The sequence below is a fragment of the Apteryx rowi genome, unplaced genomic scaffold (genome assembly GCF_003343035.1).
Source record: "Apteryx rowi isolate R43461 unplaced genomic scaffold, aptRow1 scaffold_2, whole genome shotgun sequence".
Classification (NCBI taxonomy): Eukaryota; Metazoa; Chordata; class Aves; order Apterygiformes; family Apterygidae; genus Apteryx; species Apteryx rowi.
Genome location: NW_020448307.1, coordinates 7,266,948 through 7,289,974, shown reverse-complemented (window position 1 = coordinate 7,289,974; position 23,027 = coordinate 7,266,948). Strand labels below are relative to the sequence as shown.

At 55.8% G+C, this 23,027-nt stretch overlaps 1 protein-coding gene across 1 annotated transcript; it reads left to right on the top strand.

The window, feature by feature from the left end:
* The first annotated feature begins 8,668 nt into the window (after nucleotides 1-8,668).
* Nucleotides 8,669-21,499, top strand: ARHGEF37 (Rho guanine nucleotide exchange factor 37). Its single transcript, XM_026063473.1, has 12 exons — nucleotides 8,669-8,872; nucleotides 9,890-10,013; nucleotides 10,735-10,882; nucleotides 11,816-12,015; nucleotides 13,153-13,283; nucleotides 13,978-14,082; nucleotides 16,517-16,627; nucleotides 17,867-18,196; nucleotides 19,300-19,428; nucleotides 19,802-19,997; nucleotides 20,487-20,659; nucleotides 21,290-21,499. The coding sequence occupies exons 1-12, from the start codon at nucleotides 8,669-8,671 to the stop codon at nucleotides 21,497-21,499; spliced, it is 2,061 nt and encodes a 686-aa protein (XP_025919258.1).
* The last annotated feature ends 1,528 nt before the right edge of the window (nucleotides 21,500-23,027 follow it).

Genomic DNA, 23,027 nt, shown 5'->3' with positions numbered 1-23,027 from the left:
TGCTCTCCCCATCTCTCTGTCTCCTCAGCCTTGGCATGCAGCAGCCCCACTAGCACTGTCCTGTCATGGATCTGCCGTGAGACCTCCCTTAACGCCAGGCAGCCATCCACCTCCAGCTCCCACCTCTCAGCAGCCTGTAGCAGAAATGCCCAGTTCTCCCTGGCTGTTTGTTTATCTTCCTCATGAAATGAAGGGGAAACCCAGGTGTCAGATTATTCCCCTGGAAGGACTCTTGGACATGGGCTTCCCCACCCCATTGCAATTCCTTCAATGTCTCCTGACCAGGGAGCAGTCGTTTTGGTGACTCCAGAAAAAACACTCTTGCAGGAATTTGCCTGGAGGAGCAGATCMTGGTGGGATTCCAGAGGTAACTAATACTGAAGTGGAAGGTGAGTCTCTAGGGGAAGTGCCTCGACTTATCTTCTCGCGCCCTCACCTTGTGCAGGAGAGCAACTGCACCCTGGGGTGGAGGGTGCCTGCAGCAGGGCACGTGGGTGCGTGGGCGTGTGGGTGGCCTGGGGTGAATGCATSGTGTGCTGTTGGGAGGAGGTGGTGATCATGTGGAGCTCCACCTCTGCGGGGTGGGCGGTTAAAATGACTCAGGCAGGGAGAAGGCACTGGTTTAATTGGTGTAAATGACTAAGCAGTATAAATGACCAGAGTTTTCTGAACTCTTCTTACCTTTCTCATGTCTCTGTAGGATCAGAGGCAAATAGAAGCTGTGTTTTGTTGTTCAAGAAGTTACTGTAGAGGCCAAGAAAAGTAGCAGRTATCTTCCCTAGTTCTCACATTTACAGGAATTCTGTCTCTGGGATTTTAGACTATGCATGTGTCCAGACCCACAGCCATTTCAGTAGCTGGTATCACTGTCCTGCCTAGCAAGGGGTATCGCCCGGCACTTTATGAATTTTATGGGTCTGACCTYCTGATATCTCTCCACTCAGAGCAAAAGTGCAGTGGTCCTCGCTGGGATGGAACGCCTGTCTTATGAGACATGTCTCGCTAGGACCATGGTTGCTGCCAGTGTCCCATGCCAGAGCATATCGGTGACCCAGACGAAAGGCCGGTTGGAACTGGGCTGGGTCCTGAGACATCTGTCCTTCCTCCTAGAGCTGCAAGGTGCAGCAAAGGCCCCTCTGTCCATGGGGGACCTCTCCTCTGCCTGGAGCCATGTAGCTTGTACACAGTTCTGTGTGCTTCCCAGCTCCCAGCTTTCCAGCCCCGCTCATGAGACTAGGCCAGAGGAAGATGCTATGCGCTATCCTGCAAACACGTCTGCACACAGGTATGGAGACACTAGAAACCTTGATGGGCAGGGGCGGGGGTTCTTGCAAACCATGGCCCTTATGTAATAACCAGTTTGCCAATTAGCTAATTGTGCTCTCCAGCAGACTGTTATCCTTTACCAGCAGTAATACCAGAGAAAGCAGCCACCACCATCTCCTCACCAATGAGAGGAAGGAAAGAAAATAAATAGCAATATTGTTTAGTTCATTGAACAAGAGATTAAACAGGGRTCCCAGCAGAACATTGATCTGCCCTGATCCCAAGAGAGTGAACAACACTCTGTCTGAACGGAAAAGCAGACACCTCAGTGTTCGCTGGACTCTAACCTGCATCTGGCTTTTTCCTCAAGCCATCATTCACCACCAGCTGGCCCAGCTGATAACAGGGCTTGGGCCAGATGAGCGAAGGGCCCTGARTCACCAGCCCTGGGAGAGTGCTTGGAGATCTCAGGGTAGGAAAAGCAACACAAAGCCAGCAGGGTCTTAGTGGGGAGAGGAGAGGACCCCAGAGACTGGGAGACGTGAAGCTTATAGCCCTAAAACATGGATACAGGAGACATGAGCTGCTGTAGCCTTGGAGGGGCAGAGAGGGGCTGAAGCCTTGCTCCTCCATGAAGGAGGTCTGTTTTTCCTTCACCTTTCTAAGAAGGGTCAGTCTTTCCATCAGCATTATCTGCTGTGGGGAGGGAAAAGCCCACGGAAAGGAAGGTGAGGAAGAACGGGAGCAAGAAGAATGGCTGCTGTATGGTGGGAGCAGCACCACCTCCCACGTGGGGCCGCACGGACCGGCTGCCCAGCACCTGCCCCAGCAACTCCACTCATGCATCCCACGGGCAGGTCGCCTGGGAGGAGGCAGGAGGGGCAGCGGCAGAGGTCTGCACGAAGAGAATGGCTACCTGAAGTTTTAATTTGACTTCATGTCTCTTTTCACGGCAGGGAGGGATGGGGGAAAGGGCTTGTGCTGTAACGAAGTGACACCATGGAGGTGACAGCACAATTAGAGAGGAGATTGGCCAAAACAGTGAAAGTGATGTTCTGCCACGTCTTACACTGTTCACCAAAGAGACCATTATGCAGTGAAAAGAGGGAATATATCACACGGCTAAGCCAAATGCAAGCATAGAGGCCATAAATAAACCCCTTAGAAATAAAGAGCTGACACTTAATTTATTCTGCTTGGATCAAATTCTATCTGCTTATTTTTAGCATCTCCTCTGCCTTGTGGTGGAAGCAGTGCCCCCATAGCAATGAGACTGGAGCCTGCAGCTCCTTGCAGACCAGTGGAGCTGTAGCGATTTCTGCCTGTTTAGGACCAGGCTCTCAGTATAGCCCTGATAAAGTAGGTGGGAGTAATTATCACAGGTGGGTATGTACAACCCCCCTTCCCTCCCACGGTGGACTTAAGCATGGGTTACACTAGCTGACAGAAGAAGATGGAGAAATTGGAATGACATCTATGTGGATTTTCAGGAGTTGCATATACTGATGACCATCTCTGATATGAAGAACTTACATTTCACTGGCTTTTTCCTCCTTTTCCTAGCACCTTAGCTCAAATGCTCTTGCTTTACACAGCRCTATAGCCAGTACAGCACACAAAAGCAATGGTGTTTGAGGCAAAGTCCACTTCCTAATGCTGCAGCGTGGGAGGAAGTTTTGCAATTAGGATGCACCTGCAAGCACATTCTTGAGCAGCTATTTTTTTACACGTTTTCATTTCTAACATGAATGGCTGATAGCGGTGTGTGSTCATAAAGTCCTTTTAAGAGGGGAAAGAAATCCAAAGAACAATAATAATGGAAATGATTAAATAAAGGAAACATAACTTGGCTGTGCAAACATGCAGCTCTAAGAAGAACCACCCCCCCCAACAATTATGAGGCAAATCCAGAACTGTTGCACTTTGCATGGCTGGAAGTTGTGTTTATTTTCTGAGCAAGCTCTGACTAACTCAAAGCATATCTGATGTGTTCCCAGAGAGCCCCCTGATGGCTTTAGCTTTCATCTATATAGTTTGGTCCTCTAGGTTTTGAGCATTTGGGAGAATCCCTGTGCTCTGGACTGTTCACAGAAAACAGCTTCTCAGGGACAGAGCAGAAGTCTGGGGTGAGACGGAGGAAGGCGGCAAGCAGGTCCTTGGCAGGGGTGGCACTGTTTCCTCAGCCAGCTCCCAGGCGCGCTCCGGGCAGCCTGCGCATTCCTGGGTGAGCTCAGCTCTCGCAGCAGAGACACGTCAGCCTCCCGCATGGAAAATCTGCCTCTCTCATGCTGATGCTTTTATTGCGATACCTATTTTGAGCCAGAGCCCAGTGCCATCCATGAGAAGTTTCTCCAGCCTTTGGACTGGGCCTGTGGCAAGACYGTCACACAAGAAATGTCATGGGGGGACCGTGTCTTGCCAGCAGCTTGGGTTTTTTTTGAAAAACTGCCAGAAGACAGCTCACGGAGCCCTTTTTCTACAAGCTAAGCAGTGGTGGATCTTAACAAGGCTGGATCGTCACATAAAGGCATCTCAAGTAAGTCTGGGAGAAGCTTCCTGCGAGAACAGTTTTGCAATGAAGTTACACAAATAAAGGTCTGTTGCGAAAAAAGCAGTCCTGCCTTCCTCTCGCCCTCCTCAACGGCCACATGGTCCCATGCACCTCCCTGGCTGTGCCATTACTTGACGGTTTTCGTTTTTGCAGGGCCCGAGGTCTGGCTGACCACAGGGCTACGCTGTTGCCARCGCCAAGGGTGACAGCAGACAGGACCACTGCATTTGGTCACTCTAGCCTGGCTTAACCTGAGTATAAAAATCTCAGCCTGCAATGCAAACAATTGTGCTTGACCAGCCCACACCTATTTATTTGCTTTTCTCTTGTAACTYGAGCTCGACAGTGGCAGCCAGCCTGCTCTCACGCTTTGCTGACTTTGGTGTCCCTGGAGAGCCCTGGGATAGCGACAGTGCTGTGGCACTGCCCATGCCTGGTCCCCCAAACCGCCCCGGGAGAGCCGCAGCCGCAGCAGCCCACCGCCGGGGCTGGTGGCCGGAGCCAGGCAGAAGGAGCACAGGACCAGCGAGCGGGAGGGAGGCGAGCGGGGGCAGGAAGGAAACTGCTCAGACCAGGGCGAAAGGAGGCTTTAGCTGTTCCTCCGGAGGACTCGACAGGAAGGCTGTCTTGCAAGAAAATCACCGAAGCCTTTTAAAATCCAGATTTGAATTAAAAATGTGCCTGAGGCAACGCCCCTGCCGGGGCGGAGCGGGCGACCTGGAGCTCCTTCCCGCCCGGTGCTGAGGGCTTCATTAGCCCCGGCAGGGCCAGGCAAGCGCTCGGAGAAGGAGCTCTTGCCCCGACGTGAGGCCTGAAGTGATGCTGATGGGCACGAAGAAGCGGTGATGCAGGCAGCGTGCTCCGATGGGAGACGGCTACACTGGTGCTCCAGGGATGCTGAGGCCGGGGARCGGTAAGAACATCTGCCCGCGGATGGAGCCGGGACACTTCTGACGTCTCTGCAGTGCCAGGCCGAAGGCAACGCGCTCAGGCTTTTCGCTGCTTGGGAAAATACCTGGGCAAGGCTTGACTCGCTGCTGCCAGAAAGGAAAATATCGGTGYCCCCAAAGGCCCCGGCCAGGTAAACCCCTCGCTGCTGGCCACGTGCGGATTGCTTGCACCCCCCGGCCTGGGCTGCCGCGGGGCTCGCTGGGTGCGGGGCCTCCCGCCAGCACACGCTGCTCGYGCGATACCGAGCGGCTGCATCTGTGCAACCGGTGCCGGCTCGCTCCGGCGCTCCTCCCTGCCGCGCCGGCGCGGTGCAGCGCGGCTCTGCTCGTCCCTCGGGCAGGAGCTCTCCGCGATGGGTACGGAGCGGGCTCGGAGGTTGCACGACGTGCAGTCAAGCACATGCCAAGCAGTAAAACAATTCTCAGTCTCTCCAACACATCCCTCCCTAAGTCCGTGCGGCACAGGCCAGCCTGGGAAAGTGCTTCCCACCGTTTTCCTATGGCGGCTTCACGCCCGGCCGCCAGCCCTGCCCAGGGGCCTCGCTGCCGCTCAGCTGCTTCCCCACGCACCTGACTTTCCGTGCGCCCTGTCTTTTCACACCCCTTGCAGGAGGCTGCTGTACTCCTATTTCTGCATTTCTGCCCTGCTTAGTCATCCTTAAAAGTACCTGCTTCCCGTAGCATCTCCCTTATCGTAGGTATGTGTGAGGGCGACGTGCTTTTGGCCGAGTCTGGCGGCTCCAGCCCCTCCTTGCCTCGCTGGAGAGTTATGGAGAAGCCGGCAGGGAAGGCAGCGGGCATGTCCCTGGGGAAGTCCGGCACCGGGGCGGGAGCCAGCGAGGGACACATGTGCGTCCCCCCCCGAGCTCTCCTGTCCCCCAGGGCCAGACCCCGCACCTCTGCCTGGAGGCCGGGCTGGCACGAGGCGGCCGCACCGGAGGCAGAGCCGGAGGGAAACGCCGTGCTTGAAAGCTCTTCCTGACGTTTAGAGAGGTTTGGGTCTAGGTTTCAGGTGCTGTTTGTGACCTGCACGAGTCACTAAAACGCCCAGAGTCCTTTTGGCTGTGCCACTCTCTGGACACTATGGGTCAGCTGGAAAAATCCAGGGCGCTGCTGTCACCTCCCTGCAGCCGGAGCGGGGACGAGTCCCCCGAGGAGCTGCGAGAGCTGGTTGTAAATCAGGTTCCGTACTCTCCACAGCTTGTTTATAGGGATGCAAACACCTCACAAGCCAAAAAAAAAAGATCACACCAAAAAGCCCAGYGGAGTAATGTGTTTAACCACTTCCTCAGTTAAATCTGCTTTTTTGATTCTGTTCGCTCGGGACCCTCGTCTGTGCCGAGCGCGCAGGGCGCGATGGCAGAGGAGAGCAGCCGCCCCGGGCGCCGGGCACGTCCGCCCGTGGGGCGATGGGGGGAGACGCCCGGCTGTCAGGGGCGCGTGAGGCTGGAGCCGGTGCGGGGGAGCGAGCCGGGACGGGAACACGCCGGAGGCATAGCCAGGCCGTAAAAAGACATAGCGGACCAGGCTGGCCCTCCGCGTTTACTTACGGTGGGAGAGAGGCCGCGCTTCCTCTGCTCCCCAGCCGGAGCTGGTGCGCAGCGGGGGCCACGAGGACAGGCTGGACCCACCGGCTGCAGCATCCGAGGGCAGAGCAGCATCCAGCTGGGGCAGGGGGGGCCGGACGCAGCCGCAGCGCCGGGGGCCCCGCTGCTGTTGCAGCCGGCCGCAGCAGTGGCCCTGCCACCTGCTTTTTCCCTGTCATCAGGTTTGGTTGCCTTGGGAGGCAGCGAGAAACCTGCTCCTAGCCTGGCACAGAGGCTGGCCTGCTGCCAGCGCACTGGCTGCCCGGGCTGGGCTTGCGCAGGCAGCGCAGCGGCGGCGGCGGCGGCAGCTCGCCCCCGCGGCCGCGTCCCCGTCCCCGTCCCCGCGCCCGGCAGGATGGCAGGGGCCGAGGGCAGCCGCCGCTGTGGCGCAGCAGGTTGATCATTAACTTCCTCCGCCGCTGCCGCTGCCGCCCGGCGAAGCTCCCCGGAGCTGGCTCCGGCCTCCCTGGCAGGTGAGAGCTGCCCGGCGGCTATTTCGGGGGGGCCGGGGCCGCGCGGGGGTGGCCGAGGGGCCGGGGTGGCGGGCAGGGAGCCGGCAGCCGGCCTGGCTGGGCAGACGGGGATGCTGCGGGCCGCCGGCGGGGAGGAGAGTCCGGGAACGGCGCGTGCCGCTGCGGCCGGCGCTGCTGCCCGCGATGGGCAGCGGGGCAGAGCCGCTCGCGGCCGGGCGCACGGCGGGTGTCAGCCCCGGCGCGGCTGCGTGGGCCCCGGTGCTGCTCTCCCTGCCCGGTCCGAGCCTGCCCAGRACTGCTGTTTTTTTACCGTTTTGCTCAGTTCCCTGGTTTCTGCGACGTTTCAGGCGTGGGGGGGTGGTGAGCTCGGCCTCTCGGTTATTAGGCTGATTCCTGAAGCGGAGGCTGTGGCTTGTCCCGCRGGACCTCGCTCCTGGCATCCCGCCGCGGGAGCCCAGGGCTGCGGACCCCTAACGAGGCGCCTCGCTTTAAGTGGTTTGACTTTACTGCTGGTTAGCTTTGGCCAGGCAGGAGGCTGAGGGCACGTGCAAAGCTAGCTTTGCCTTGCAGCTGGTGCTGCTCCCTCTCTTCTACCTTGCCAAGACCTCCTGGCCCTACCTTCGTTCTCTACCTCCTCCGCATCCCTCTCTCCTACAGAGGACACCCCGCCGGCATCCCTCCCCCTCGGGCCCGGGGCTTTCATCCTCCTCGCCAAGTCTGYGGGATTTGGGTCCAGCAGAGCTGTGCGCGGAAAGCCGGGGCTGGCGTGGGCTGTGCTCTGTTTCTCTCTCTCAAGGCCTCCCGCCTTGGACTGCCAGGGCAGAGTGCTATCTTTGCTGCTTTGAGCACTGCTCCGTCCTCTTCAGCACCAACATGAGCAAGGGATATTCCCAGGAAGGAAAGGAAATGAATTAGCTTAGGTTTTTCATGTTCTCCTCGTGCAAACAGCAAATCAGAACAGGCTCAGCTGTGAAAAGCGAGTGCGTTGTGGATCAGTGGCCGCCAGTGTCTCTGATAAAGGTGCCCACAGCTGCTCCCGTTTCTTTTTTTCCCCACCCATCTTTTTTTTGTCAGCTCTCCCTACCACAGAAACGCCTGTTGTTCACACACTAGAAGGATACTCTTTGTACTTTGAATGGGACTTTTAAACACCAGGCAATAATCCAGGCGCTGAAAGCCAAGTTAGAAAGAGCAACAGCGACCAGCCCAAGCAYAGCAGAAGAGGAGCAGGGAGCGGTGGGAGGCAAAGCCTCTCCTCCTCTGCTGCCCTGCAGTGGAAGCGTTCCCGGCRCAGAGGCGGCTCCCAGGCAGCGCTGCTCCCTTTTCCCGTGCGCCTTTGGGCCCGGTGCCCGTGCACGGGGCTGAGCTGCCCTCGCGCAAGTCCTGCTGCGTGTGCAGCCGGTGGAATTTGTGTAYCCGTGTTCAGCGCGTCCCCGCCTGCCTATCATAGGCACGTGTCCACCCTCTAGAACAAGCTGGCAGTAAAGGACTTGGAGCAATCAGCATTTTATGACCGTGTCCATACTGTAGCGGTAACTGCTAAGCCGTGCTTGCAAATCACTGGTGCTGGATGGCCTGTGCATCTCCCAGAGCAAGCGTGCACCGTGGAGACCCTGCACGCGTGGTGCCCCTGCTGGGCCCGGGGTCCTGCCCCTCTGCCCCACGCAACGGTGACACAACGCATGGCGTTGCCTCCTTCGGGAAGGCTGCAGAGCGGGCATGGGGTGGGAGAAGGCGATCCCAGAGCGCAGGTCCCAGAGGCTGCCCGTATTGCACAAAGCTGCGGAGGTGATTCAGTCGCAGACTCATCCTAACCCTGCCCTTCCAGGGCTGCCTGCCGGCATGGCAAGCTCCCACGCGGGTGAGTCGTGCGCGGCGGTGGCGGCAGAGCCTGAATGCTCCATCTCTGAAGAGGTGCTCCCCGACGAGAGGATGGAGCACAGCCAGAGGCTGGCCGTGGAGGAGCTCATCACCACGGAGGCCAGCTACGTTCACAACCTCCAGCTGTGCGTGTCGGACGTCCGAGCACACCTCCAGGAGAAGCAGGTAGAGAGAGACTCTCATCTGCTGGTGCGGAGGCTGGGGGGGGGGGCCCTGCTGCCTGGGTCTGAGGAGAGGGGGACTGTGCCATCTTCTACCTCCTTTGCCGGGCAGTCCGGTTATCCTATACAACAGCGCAGCCTTTCCAAGGAGAGGTGTCTGCTCCTAAGAGACTGRCATCTTAGCTCCAGCCCCCTAAAATCCACCTCAGTGGGGATGGTTACCCCAAGGGACATCCACCCTCCTATGGCATGAGGGTCTGGTCCCTAAAGAGATCCAGTACAGCTGCACTTGGGTGGGTTTTTTTAAACCATTGGGGTTTTCAACTTTACAGCACCCAGATGTTCACAGCTGTGCTCCTGGATGGGCTGAGAGAGGGCTGGAAGGGGCAGGCCTGGGCGACCGTGCCTGTATCGTATCTCAGAACCTTTCCCTACTGGTTTGGCAAAACCCAGATGCTTTGGGGAAAGCTATTGATTCCCACCACACAATGTTTCTTTGCTGGTAACTGTAATGCTGGACTAAGATATGAGAGGGACCAAGTCCCCTTTCCAAACTGGGCTGAGCTGCTGAGAACCGTTCAGCAATGGTTAGGTGAGTCTGTAGGGTTAGGTGAATCTCTCCAGAGCTGTGAAACACTCAAATCCTCAGCAGCGCCCGGGCTGAGGATTGCTGGGAAAACAGTATGTACTCACCCTGTTCTTCCGTCTTCCCAGCTCCCTTGACCAGCCACAGTCCTGGGTTGTACAGACACTTGGTCTGACCCAGTACGGTTGTCCTAATACTTTTACCTCTACTTCTGTAGCATTAGAAAGGCCTCATTATCCTGCACAGGAGCAGAGCCAGGTCTCAGTATCTCCAAATGCCTCCTGAAATGGAGTCTTGCTCCCAGCCAGCTCCTCAGGTAACAYGGGAGGCAGGTGGAAGGACACTAGGACATGAGGGTGTGAGTGACTCCAGGAAGCATGTTCCACCTCCTTCTAATTTATGAGGCTTTTTCTGGGGTATCTTTATTCCTTTTAGCTGCCTGATCTTGACCTGGAAGGACTCTTCTCGAACACTGATGACATCCTCCAAGTCTCCAGACGGTTCCTGGAAGGCCTCGAGGCCACGGCTAACCAGGAGTCYGAGCAGCTGCTCTGCATCAGTAAGTGGAGCAGTGCCAAGAACCGACTGATGCCAGTGGCTCCTTAGCAGAGGCATCCCTTCGCTTGGCCTTGCTGCTGCCCCAGCACTGCACACGGCAGGGCTCCTGCTGGGGCTCCAGCRCCGTGCCCAAGGTAGCAGCCTCCAGCCCACAGACTGCGCATCCTCCCGCATCTCCCCAGCACCCAGGCCGGAGGGAAAGCGCGGCTGGCCTTGTGCGCACCGCTGTCTCCAGGAAACCWCTCAGACACTAGCCCTGCGGGACTCTCACACAGCGAGGCATGAGACAAACCTGCCCAGCCTGTGGAAAGTAAGGTTTAGCGGGGATAGTGTCAGGCCCAGTTTAGCTGGAGGTGCCTGAGGGACTGCAGAGCTTGCTGCCCTGGCATGTTTGGTTGGCACTGCGCTGCCTGCTTCAATTCCTCTCTGCTCTATTTCCCCATTTCCAGCAGGGTGGGGAGAAACCTCCAAATTGCCCATGCTTGCCTGCTGGGGAGAGCAGAGCCCTCCATCTCTGCTCTGTCCTTCAGAGACAACAGGGCCCACCTCAGCTGGGCAGCCCGGCATGGCGAGTGAAGGACGAGAAGCTGCTCCATCACTCGCCAGGCCCATCCTGCCCTGCCTTCTCCCCCAGGCCAGGACCACACTGGCACCATGTGCTGTGGGAAGGCTCCTTCCCATATGAATGGACTGAGYTTTGCAGCCTCACTCTCCTTCCCCAGGTGCCCTATTCCAGGAATTCAAGGAGGAGATGGAGACGGTCTATAAGATCTACTGCGCTAGCTACGAGCATGCCCTCCTACTGGTGGAAAGCTACCGGAAGGATCCGAGGCTGCAGGAAGAGATTTTGGAGACCCTGAAAACAATAGTGTAGGTACCTAATGCTGAGGCCACCTGCCTCCGACTCTGTTTTACACACTGGGCTTGTCCTTCTCTAGACAAGCTGCCTGCATGGGTGCATGCCCCCAGGCACCTGGCCGAAACAGATATCGTGGCCATCACTTCACAGTGATGGCAGTGTAGCTCCTAGCAGCCTGCCCTGCTCCATATCCATCCTCTGAGCTGCCTGCCAAAGCAGCACGACAGACTGGCAGTTTTTTACGGTGGACCCCAAAGCAAGGAATGGGGTGGCAACCGCAGCCCTGCCTCCTCCTCACCCCCAGCARGCAGCAAGGAAAGCATCGTTCGCAAGCCACAGAGGCTGTGCCCACGGTGGGAAGTGTTCCCCAGCTTGATGAGAGCAAAGGGCTGGCTCCTGGGGACMCATCGGACCCCTGCTGTCCTATTAGCTGAGTCACAAACGGGTGATTTGAGCCAGGAGAAGCAGGAATGGCAGCGGGAGAACTGCTGGGATTTCCTGCTCTCTGTTTCTGGGCACCGCAAATGCGACTCCCAGACGACGTGGGAAGGAGAGGACTCGGGGTGCCTGCGCTCTGCTCGCAGCCTCCCTCCCCGCTGCCCCCCGAGCAAGCGCCAGTCCCAAGGCTGTTAGCTGAACAAACGCAGCACTGTTCRGTGAGGCGGGCGCCCACGCCGGGGCTGGCACTGCCTTTCGGGGGCTGGCAGGGATGGCACCTCCCTGCCAGCGCTGCCCCAGAGGCGCTGACACCATGGCCCTGCAGATGGCCAAAAGCAGGGATTCATAGCCAGAAATCCCCATCACAGCCCTGGACACTGCATCATAGCTGGAGAGAGGCTGGTACCTCACCCACAAGCTTGCAGAGAAGTTGGGAGAAGCAGAGAAATGCCAGGGCAGGAGAAGCATCCTCCACACCACCCCCATGCTATTCCTCTCTCCCTCAGGCCTCACACGGGGGCATCAGACCTCAGCTTCTTCCTGGTGATACCGGTCCAGCGGATCACCAGGTACCCGCTGCTGCTGCAGAAGATCCTGGAGAACACCCCTGCCAGTGCCAGCGCCTACCTGGCCCTGCGGAGCGCACTCAGCGCCATGGCCGAGGTCAACACCAACATCAACGAGTACAAACGGCGCAAAGAAGTAGGTGAGCGGGCAGGTGGGCAGGGTGCAGGCAGGAGGACCCAGTGCCTGGGAAGCCCCAGAGCGACTCCGGTTGTCTCCCTTCAGTGTCGCACTAATTCCTGTTTAAGTCAGTTTCAAGATCTTCCGTTCCCCCTTCCTCCATCTGCCTGGTCCGGTGGAACTGCAAACCCTCCAGACAGGGAATGCCTCCGAGCAATTCCTGGCACTGCCTCTGACCTTGGACAGGGTTGCAAGGCACAGCTCTCCTACTCCTAATGCAAATGTCATTCTGGGCAAGAAGCAAATGCTGCAGTAGCAGGGTGGCATGGGGGGGGGGGGGGCTGAAAATAAAACTGGTTTGTCTGCATTCCCAGAGCTGAGGAGTCAGGAGGAACAGTCCTGCCCTTGGGACAGGAGAAATCAGGCTCTCCACAAACAGGAGTTTGCTCTTCTTTTTGGTTTTAACAGTTTTCCTGTGATTAACTGATCCTTCTTTGATGTGGGTTACGCTTACTCTGTTGATCATGATTTCTAAACTCTTGGCCTCAGCGCTGTTCGCAGCCTCACTGTTTCTCTGTTTTGGCTGTTCAGGCTGCCGAGGATTCTGCRTTTAGGTTTATTCAGCCGCTTCTCTTGTTTTGCCACGCCAGCTTCCTTACTGTCCTTCACAGCACTTAGGCACCGAGGTCATTCACGCTGCGAGGCAGGGGCTCGCTAAGAGTCACGTATCTGCCTGGCGGAGAAAAGTGTGCGAAACCTGGCAGACAGCCAGGAAACATGTGCTGCCTGCACATGTGCGTGTCAAAGTCAGCGTGCCCCACACACGCATGCTGCAGCACACGCAGCGGGAGTGCCGAGTGAGCCAGATTTGCTGCACTCTGTGTCTGATCTGTATTTGCAAGGGGCTGCGGCCAGGATTTCTGGACACCAGGAGCAGAACCCAAGAGTCCTGCTGTCATATAAATGACGGGCAAAAAATCCTTAGGGTCAGGAAGATACTTAATGGGCAAAGTAGTGTGAGCAATCTCTTTGCCTTTCTCCTATGGAGACAGTGCTGTGCATGTGGGGATCTCATGGATTCCCGTGGCCCMGAGAGGGGTTCCTCTCCCCTCACCGGCTTCTTTTCCTCCCCACCTTCTGTGCCCTGCACCTGAGGCAGCAACCAAATACAACAAGGCCGAGCACCTGACACTGCGGGACCGCTTTGCTCGCCTCAACACGCACTCCATCGCCAAGAAGACCACGCGGCTGAGTCGGCTCTTCATGCACGAGACTGGCATTGCGTCCAAGGTAGGGAGCTTGATCTCATCTGGCCACCCCACAGCCCATACCATGGGCCACTCCTGCTCCCCTCACATGGTCTTTCCTCTGGCGTGTTACTGCTGCCTCCCACACCCTGGAGACACCTTGCAAGGAAAACGGAGCTGAGCTGAGCGGAAGCCACGCAGCCAACGCTGACACCCAGTGGTCCATGCTGTCATATGGCAGCACATTCCCATTTTCAAGCAATCTAGCAATGGCTCACGGTCCCTGATTTCAAGGACTGGTGGGGTAGTGGGGGCTCAGGTGTGGACCTTGCTCCCTTTCTTCCTGTTTTGGTGAGTGCTGGGAGCATTATGGGGGAACACGTTGGCCCCCAAAGGCCCTACAGGATCCTTGGGCATCCCAACAAAAGGAGACAAACCTGGTGAAGTGGACCATTTCTTGAGGCTATGCCTGGGGTATTTTCCCAAGCTCCACATGCCCTTTTAATGCCCTATTTCTGCATGCATCCCAAATACCCTCAGTCTTGGCCCTTTTGAAGTCAAAGTCCTGAAGCCTCTCAGGTTCTCCCCCTCCCTGTCCCCCAGCACTGAGTCTCAAGCAGGCACCTGGCTTCATTTTACATTATCATCCAGTGAGGGGCATTGCCCCCACCCAAACTATTCTCTGGCCTGTCTGTGGCTCCCCGAGTCTGTGAGATAACTTGGCCCTTGCCTTGCAGACAGAGGACAAGGAATATGATGACCTGGAAGAGAAGTTCCAGTGTGTGGCATCCAGCGTGACCGCACTGAAGGAGAATGTGGTGTCCTATCTGAAACATTTAGAGGTAAAAACCTGACCACTTGCAGGGCAGTGGCCCCATCCAGGCCTCAGGACCCATTTTGTGGGGTTGCAGAATACTTTCAAGCCCCCATGAGATCAATAGCAGTTGGCAGTGTTCAGGGGCTTGCTTCTCACAGCTAAAACGTATCCCTGTGCCCAGGACTTGCACAACATCTGAGGATCACTCAAGTCCAGGGGAGATTGAAACAAAGCCTGGACTTCATCAACACAGTCTGCACTGGGTGTCACATGAGAAGAATCAGTTCTTAAATCAGTCATTATTTTAAGGCACTAAATAGTCAGACAGCTAAAAAGGCTAATTGTTGTTTGGTCTGGGAAATTCTCGTATTAACAGGTATTATAAGGCAGAGATGTCCCCTGATCAGGCCTGATGCAATGAGCTTTCCTCCTGAGATGATCTGAGTCAGTAACTGCTACAATTTTCTCATGGAAATCCCAAAAGGCATCTGGGGGAATGAAACCATGAGTGATGACAAAACTTGCAAATCCTGGACAGCATATTATCAGGACAGTCTCACCAAACTGCTGAGGGTTCAGATAGCAGCAATTCAATGGCTGGGAAAACTTGAGTCGTGAAAAGCACTGAGAAGGCATCTCCATGTTGGATTGGAAGGAGGAAGAGGTGGCTGAAAGACTCCCTGTAGTCCAAAGAATGGGTAAAATAGGATAAGAATTAGGAAAAAAAAAACAAGAAACATACATGACAATGGCAGCCTGGATCTACTGTTTGCCAGTGAGATGTGGCGTCATTTAGGGGAATAGGGGATATCTGTTACTTGGGACATTGGGTGCTCCTGGAGACCTGTCTGCCACTGCCCCCTTGAGGAGCTGCATCTCTGTAAGCCAGCTCCTTGTTTTCAGCCAGGACATTAAGTGCCGATAAATAGACACAGCAGCCTAGATAATAAGCTGTGGTTAGGAGTCATGCTGGGGCTTGGATGCAGCTTCAGAGGAGCTGCTTGCAGGAGAAGATGCCTGCAGTGTTCATGCCCTGTCTCTTTCCTCCGAAATCCTCTTGTAGCTGTCCCAGGAAGCTTATAAAGATGTGTTCCCATGGGAGATAGAAGGCCTGACCTCTCAGTGCACCAGCTGGGAGTTCTGCCCTTGCTGTCRTTCATCTGGTGCCTCCACTGCAAGCAGAGGCAACTCTGGGTTCATACAACATTAGTATGGTCACCTCTGCTTGTGCAGCAGCCTCTGTAGGGCTAGGGAGCAACACACAGGTGTGCTCAGAGCTGCTGCCCTTGGTCAAAGGGTCAGTCCCTTTCCACCTTTTATATTTCTGGCCTAAAGATGACCACAGGYGGAAAAAAGACAGGATTTAGGATATAAATAGGGCATTTCTTGGGAAAGACCCTTGGCAACTGTGGTTGGTAGTAATCAAGGACAGAAACTGCTCCCGCTGCTCCATGCCTGGCTTCAGGAGTACTGCTCCAAGTGGGAAGCAAAGCTGAGCCCAGGGAGGAGGAAGAGGCTGGGCTTCCTCTGGCACTGCCAGCAGGTAGGGGATCTTGGAGCTCTGCGTGCTCTTCTCTKGGTCTAGAGGTTGTGGGTAAAAATCCTGGCCAGTCCTCATCAGGAGGTGAATGAAAGCTGTTACCCATCGGTTTAACATTACAGCAAAGCCTCTTAGAGCAGAGAAAGGTCTCTACCAGCCTCTTTTTCTCCAGGGTGCTTTCCTTTCCCACCAGTCTCATTCTCCATGCAGACAGAGATAGGGAAGTTTTTGTACAGTAAATAAATACTTCTCAGGGCTGCTGGAGCACCAAACACAAATGTCAAAGCACCAGGGAACATCAAACCTCTCCAAGCCTTCTGCTGCTGGGAGGYAGTGCTGGCCCAGGAAACTTGGCCACAGCTTGAGGTCAGTCTATACCAGACAAGGTCAGGCTCCTTGCAACCACAGGACAGCCTTGGCCACCTTGCCAGGGAGGATTACTTTAGCAAGCCAGTGCATGACCTCTGCTTGAGGAGAGAGATCTGGATGAGCTCCCCACCTTGCTGACAAGTAGCCAGGAGCATTGGTCCCACTGGGCTGCTAGTGTAGAGCTACAAGGCTTGGCACATTGGTTTGTCTTTGGGGAACACAGGAATCGGTTATTAAAAGTTAGCCAGTGTGTTGGGCAGCTGAATTTTTTTGATTCAGGAAAAAGAAAGAAGTGATGATTATTTGAGTGTCAGGGCATCTGACACTCAAAAGAAAGGAAGTCCCAACAGGGCTGCCAGAAATGAGCAGGTCCCATTCCAGCATCTGCAGTGGCAGAAGCCTGGGAGARCCTTGCACCACCAGCCCAGAGTGCCAGCTTCCCCAGGGCACCTTCCCAGGAAGGGTGCCCCAGACCCCATCTCCCCAGCAGCACCGTACCAGGACAGTTTCTAGAATTCTTAGGCCCAATTTCTTTCTTTGTTTCCTTCAGGTGTTCCTGTTGTCCACCCCACACAAGCATGAGCTGCAGATTGATGAGGGAACTGCCCAGCAATACCGCCGCTTTGCAGAATGCCTCCATCACAGTGTCCTCCCAGAGTTTGTGAGTGCCCCTTCCCCTCCTTGAGGTCTCCTCAAGGATCACTGCCAAGCATTGCTCTCGCACCTTCTGTCAGGGCACAGCAAAGGCCAGCTGTTTCCCGAGAACAGGAGAGCCAGGGGTAACCACCACACAGGTAGTGCCTCAGTGGCAGGCACAGTCCCACAGGGTGGCAGGAAGAGCCAGCTGCTGGTCACAGGGTTTATCAGCAGCCCCAGACATGGCAAGCAACAAACCAGGTCCAGAGTCCATCCAGGGAGTGTGGTCAGGAGCAAAAGGAGATAGGGAGAGGGCAAGAGGCAAGCTACCACATCCATCCAAGGGGTCCATCCAAGGATCAGATCCAGGGTTAGAGATAGACACAGCTGCAACATAGCTCAAAAAGAGACTGAAAGTCCAGAGCTGAGCTTAAATGAAGCTCCTGGGCCATGGGCAGGGGGTGTGGGTGGAGGCCCCAGGTGAGACTGGTCAGGGCTATTAAGGCCTATTAGTGCACTCGGGCCCTGATACACTGATGGTCACCATGGGATGGTGGGAAAATCAAGTGTACTGTTTATTTGACTCAAACAATGTATTTGCAGCCATGTTTGAGCCAAACCTACCCATGCTTTGTGGGCATCCGGGGTCATCTTTGGGAACCTGGAGCCCCCCACCTGTTTCCTTCCACAGCCCCTGCTTTATTCTCCAGGACTCCCTCTTAGGTGGTGTCTGCCATCAGACGCAGTTATGGTAAACACAGTCAAGGAGGTTTTCTGAGCAGTGAGGAGTGTGTGCAGGATAGCTAGACCACCAGACATGAGTGCCAATATAGCCAGGGAGTGCCAGTCCTTCCCATGCCTCTCTGCCATACCGAGAGGGTAGCTATGTGGACTAAAAGCACAGMTCATAAGCTGAGGACCTCCATCAAACTAAGATGTTATGGTCTGCTAGGAGAGTTGCTGCACCAGTCCCCCCGAGCCTGTGGGACATCGCACGTGAGGGCAGTCCTACCCGTTCATTTGCTGGGTCAGCATGAAGCCCAAGTTCTGAATCATGGCACACATGACTCTACCAAGAGTTTACTTTGGCTGGGAGCTGGTATCCCATATGCCTCCAGGGAAAGATGCCTCAGATGCCCCCCACTCCACACATGCCCTTCAACATGTCCCTGACCTTCCTGTCATGGTAACCCAGTGCCCATGCAGACAGCTGGGCCTGTCTGGGAGCGGTTTCAAGTAAAGATTTGGGTCTGTCATCCCACAGAGGCGACGGCTGGACAGGCTGGTCTGCCAGCCCCTCTGCAGCCTCTCAGACATGCTGGTGGGGCCGCAGCAGCTGGTCAAGAAGCGCCTGGACAAGCTGCTGGACTACGAGGAGATCCAAGAGCGTAAGAGCGAGGTGGGCAGTGTGACGTACGACGAGGAGGCAGCCATGAACACCTACCTCGCTATCAACGCTCTGCTCATGGCTGAACTCCCACGGTTCAACCAGGTGGCTCTGCAGCTGCTGGGACAAATACTGTGCTSCCTCACTGTCCTTCAACGGGACTTGGCCACACAGGTCTTGCAAGAGGCAGAAAAGGAGCTAGAGCAGGTGAGAGTGACCCCTTGGTTTGTGTGCCCAAACTGGTGTGCAAGATTGAGCCAGATCACAGCCTGCCTTTTTCAGGCTTGAGACATTTCTCAGACATCAGGGCGCTGTGGAAGATTTCCTGTATCCTGAGCCTCCCCTTGCAGACACACAGCTCTATGGTCTAGCATTTGTAAGTGATCTCTCCTCCCCTTTGACCAGGAAAGGCCAAATTTCCATTTCTTCATTGGCAGGGATTGTCCTGTTTTCTCTTTGAGGAGTACCACATGTATTTTAGTGATGGGGTGCCCGAGAGATCAGTGTTAACTCTGAGCTCCAGTGAGCTCTGTGTCAGGCAGGTAGGGAAGAAAAAGACACTTCCTGGCCCAAGGAATGAACATCACTCAAACCACAATCTCCTGGGAGGCGTCTCTCAGGACGCCTCACTACACAGACACTTTCTAAGCTTGATGTTTGCAAACATGAGGATAATAGTTCAGGTCCTTGCCTGACCTGTGACCAAATGAGAACATCATGCAACCACATAAAGRTATCCTCTCACACATTGTAAGTATCTAGTCATGAGGGCTGGGTTCCTCCTGCTCGGTTTGAGATCCTTACAATGCCAATGTCTACTCCTGAGCTAGATCCTCCTGGYTTCCTTTACAGTCAGCTGGACTATGAGGGACTAATTCTTCTGCCCTGTTTTAGATGCAGGCTTTAGGAGGAGACAGATCCATTCCATGTTTCACTGACTGAACCAGCCAGGTCTCCCCAGCTCTAAAGGGAGCCCAGGACACCTGGCTTAAGTTGATAATCCCACTCATGTTGTGGGAAGGGCTGCAGGACCCATGGACAGGACAGCAGGACCCAGCAACTGCTCATGTGGGCTGGGTCCAGCCCAAGAGCTGTTCCTTTGACTGCCCTGCTCCAGAGCACGTGGCTCAAAGTCAGAGAGGGGCAACTTTTGTAGCCAAAAGGGACTGGATCTTAGATGCAAAGTGCATCTTTAGAGGCAAGGCTCGTTCTTTTGCTTTCTCACCCCTTTTCTTCCTGCTCTTCCTCTTTTGACCCTATTCACAGCTCTTCCCTAAGGACCTCTCTAATCTCAGGGTCTGTCTTTACAGATGCCCCATAGCCACATGCCTCTGCCTAGTTTCTGGAAGATGATGGAAGACACTTTGCAGCAGTCTGGAGCTCAGCTCCATACCTTCTGCCAGAAGTTTGAAACGGTCATGCCAAGCCCTGTGTCACAGGTAGGAGCTGGAAGGGGGGTTTCTCTCAGGCCAGCTAGATGAAGAGGCAGGACTGAGGCCTCCTAGCACAGGAGAACATCTCCTTGGAGGGGAAGTCGGCTCAGAGATAGGGACATGGAGGGGTTTGCCACAGCTATAGTATTGCCTCTGACCTTTGACAGTGGCTGGCAGGGAATAATGGTGAACCAGGCATGAAGCACCCTTAACTCTTCTAGTTCTGGAAACTTGTCTCCAAACTGTGAGGATAGTTAGCATGAAGGAGTTTCTACTCCAAAAGCCCACTGGGATGTGATCCCTCAGAAAGGAGTACATGGAGGGCTTCAGTCTCCTGTGTTTCCAGTCAAGTGCTCCTTTGTCTCTTGCTCTCCATTAGCCTCTGAACCCTGCTGAGGAGCGGAAGGTCCTTTCCCTTGTGAGCAGACACGGCCCAGACAAACTTTACCAAGTGACAAGCAACATCAGTGGCAACAAAGATTTGGACCTGACCTTGCAAAGGGGACAGATTGTAGCTCTGCTGCAAAGTGCGGACACTAAGGGGAACACGAGCAGATGGCTGGTGGATGCTGGAGGTACTGTGAGGGCTTCAGGGAGGCTTTGCCTGCCTCAGCATGAGGGTCAGAAACAAAACCTGARCTACGTATTCATCTTGGAGTCTATGGATGGGTTTGGATGAAACAGCAGGCCATTTCCCTCTGGGTCTTCCCTCTACAGGGTTTGCTCAGTTAAAACCCACCTCTGCTTTGCCARCTACACCTGTAGATGTTAGATTGCCATTGGTTGTTAGATGCCATTAGATGCTCAGGTTTCCCCATTCACTCCCTGTGGGAGTGCTTGTGAAGAATTATGGCTGGGAAAGGGGAATCCCCTGCACACAGAAACACCTTGAAACCCCTTTGCTGGGTTTTGCTGCTGGATGTCCCCTAACAAAGGAGTGGTTTGAACAGGGCTCCTGTGCCTTGCTAGGCAGTAGCCAAGTTAGCATTCCTCTCTCCTCCAACCAACCCTAAATGTGCCAGGCAGCTGGGACCCCATGAACCGTGTGTGTGCCTGTCCTCCAGGTCCCCGAGGGTTTGTCCCTGCTGGAAAACTCCAGCCCTATTGTCCAGTACAAAGCCAGCAGCCTGGGATGCAGATGACAGCCCTGGAGTGTGGGACGGAGAGGAGGCGACATTCATATGCACTACCTGAAGCTCCCAAGCCTCAGGTATCCACGTTCACCCCAGCTTTCCAGGTGAGAATGTGAGACACCCCAAGGTTCATTCCTAGCAGCTCTGTCAGCTCAAATGCTAGTCCCTGTGTGTGCAGAGTATGGGTGGATGTATGGACCTGTTTTTCCAGCACACRCGTGGTCGTACATGTGTTGCTGTGTGCTCCACCCATGCCTAGCAGAGAAGTGTGGCACCAGCCTGGCTCAGTGCCCTGCAAGGCTGGTATTTGCCCTGCTGGGAGCTGGTGCTGAYGGAATGGGAGGAACCATCCTGAAGCACAAGGGCACTTTGGAGAGTGCTGCAGGGAGTGAGGGATGGGCCTTTCCGTCTCCTGCTGGGACGAAAGGGGGGATCAGCGAAGGGCAGCAATTTGCGGGTGTCAGAAACACCATGCTGCCTGTGTGCTGTGCCATTTCCATGTCTGTCTGGCTAGAAGGGTCAGTAAATCGCTCCAGGGAATTGTGCTTAGTGACACAAGCAGTCACCAGTCTCCCTGCATTGATGGCAATACTGTGCTGTCCTCCTGGAAATGACCTCAATGAGTGAGACCTTACACATCTCCTCTAGATCCTGCCCTGCTGTGCATGCCCTTTCCCCCTTTGACTCCTATTTCCAGTAAGGGCTTCCTCTCCTTCTTCTCCTGCCTTTCCCAGGTGGTTGCAGGTTTCTCCTTCGCAGCCAGGAGTCCCCAGGAGGTCAGCATCCAAGCCGGGCAGCCAGTGTTGCTGCTGGAACCACACGACAAGAAGGGAAGCAAGGAGTGGAGCCTGGTGGATGTGAACGGCCAGAAGGGCTATGTGCCCTCCAGTTACCTGGTGACAGTCCCTGTGCAGGAACCCCTGGGCTGGAGCTTACCTGTGTGACCACCACCAACCCAGCACCCAAGGGCATGGGCTTCATGCTGGTCTCAGAAGAGAGCCATCCGCTTGGCACCCAAGTTGCTCACCGTGGGAAACGCTGGAGAGGGAGGCAGCGTGGGAGGGCCCCGGACAGGGAAGGCAATGGGAAGCAGCTGGCAGAATATTGCCCAGAGGACGCRGCTGCAAGGGGCGGAGGTCGGGAGATGCGTTTTGTGCTGACACACGCAAGGGCAGGAAGGCGCGAGGCTGTGATGTCCCATATGTGTTGGCTTACTGTTAGGCACCACGAAGGAAAGGCTTATGAGGAAGAGAAGGCAGGTGGGCTGCCGTTTTTGCAGGGATTTATAAAAATTCCTATCGGTGAGAAAAGTGTCCCTGGGACAAGGAGGCAGAATCTGTCCCCAATTAGATCAGGTCCAAGCTGCAAAGGGGGTCTTTAGCCTGGCACAGAGCTACTGGGGCTCCTGGAAATGTGCCTTTAGGGCAGTGCCCACAGACAACCCTCTCATCCRAAAGGGAGATGCTGGCGTGAGTGCAGAGAGACGAGGAGCCCTAGAGACACAGCTCCCTGCTCCTTACAGGGGAAGGGTGTCTGCATGGGCACCATCCATGAAGCGCCACTTCRGCCCCTTTGGCAGCACAACCTTCACGTCTCACAGAAAGGGCACGGCAACATCAGCCTGCATTCACCCAAATTATCAGTGATGCCTAGTGGGCAGAGCATTGGGCTGAGATTCCCGAGGCTTGGGTTCCTCTCCTGGCTCTCCTGGCGACCATGCGCCACCCCTGGCCTCAGTTTCCCCCTCCATACAGTGAGGCTAATGCTACTGATGTCTTTGTTAAGCACTTTGCACTCTCGTGATGAGAAGCACTCTGTACGTGACAGGTACAACTGACCAATGTTATTTAATGTGACTAATGTGCTGACATTGTAATATATCTCTACCCACGCAGACAGCTCGGTGCTGCGGAGTTTCGGCTCCCCACTCTCGCCAGGTCCCGGGTCGGTGGGGCTCTGGGGCGGGCAGGGCACCGGCGCATTGCCGGGCTGCACGGGCAGCTCTGCATGGCCCTGGCGCGGCGGCAGCACGGCCACGAGATGGCAGAGCTCCCCTGCACACCGCCGCACGCCTGGGCCTGCTGGGCCACCTGCATCCCAGTTAGCAGTGAACTGGGGGCACTGGGGGCACTGGTTTCCAGGCCACCCTACTCTGCTCGGGGGACGGCAGGGGGGTTCGCTGCTGCGTGCCCAGCAGCGGTGGATTTTGCTCGTCCGTGGCCAGCAGGGCCCGGAGGGTGGCGTGGGGACACCCCGAGGTGTCACGGCTGGCAGTGTCCCAGGGCACAGTCCGGGTCCCCGCTGGGCTCTCACAAGTACGTTGCACAGCCGGAGCGGTGACGGAGGCCCTGTGATTCAGCAGACGGGGTGGCACGGGGCTTTCGGGGCTTGGGAAAGCTCGCTGAGTCGCAGRAGAGCAGCCAAGGCGAGGGCAGAGCGAACAGCCAGGCAGGACTGCACCATCCCCACTGG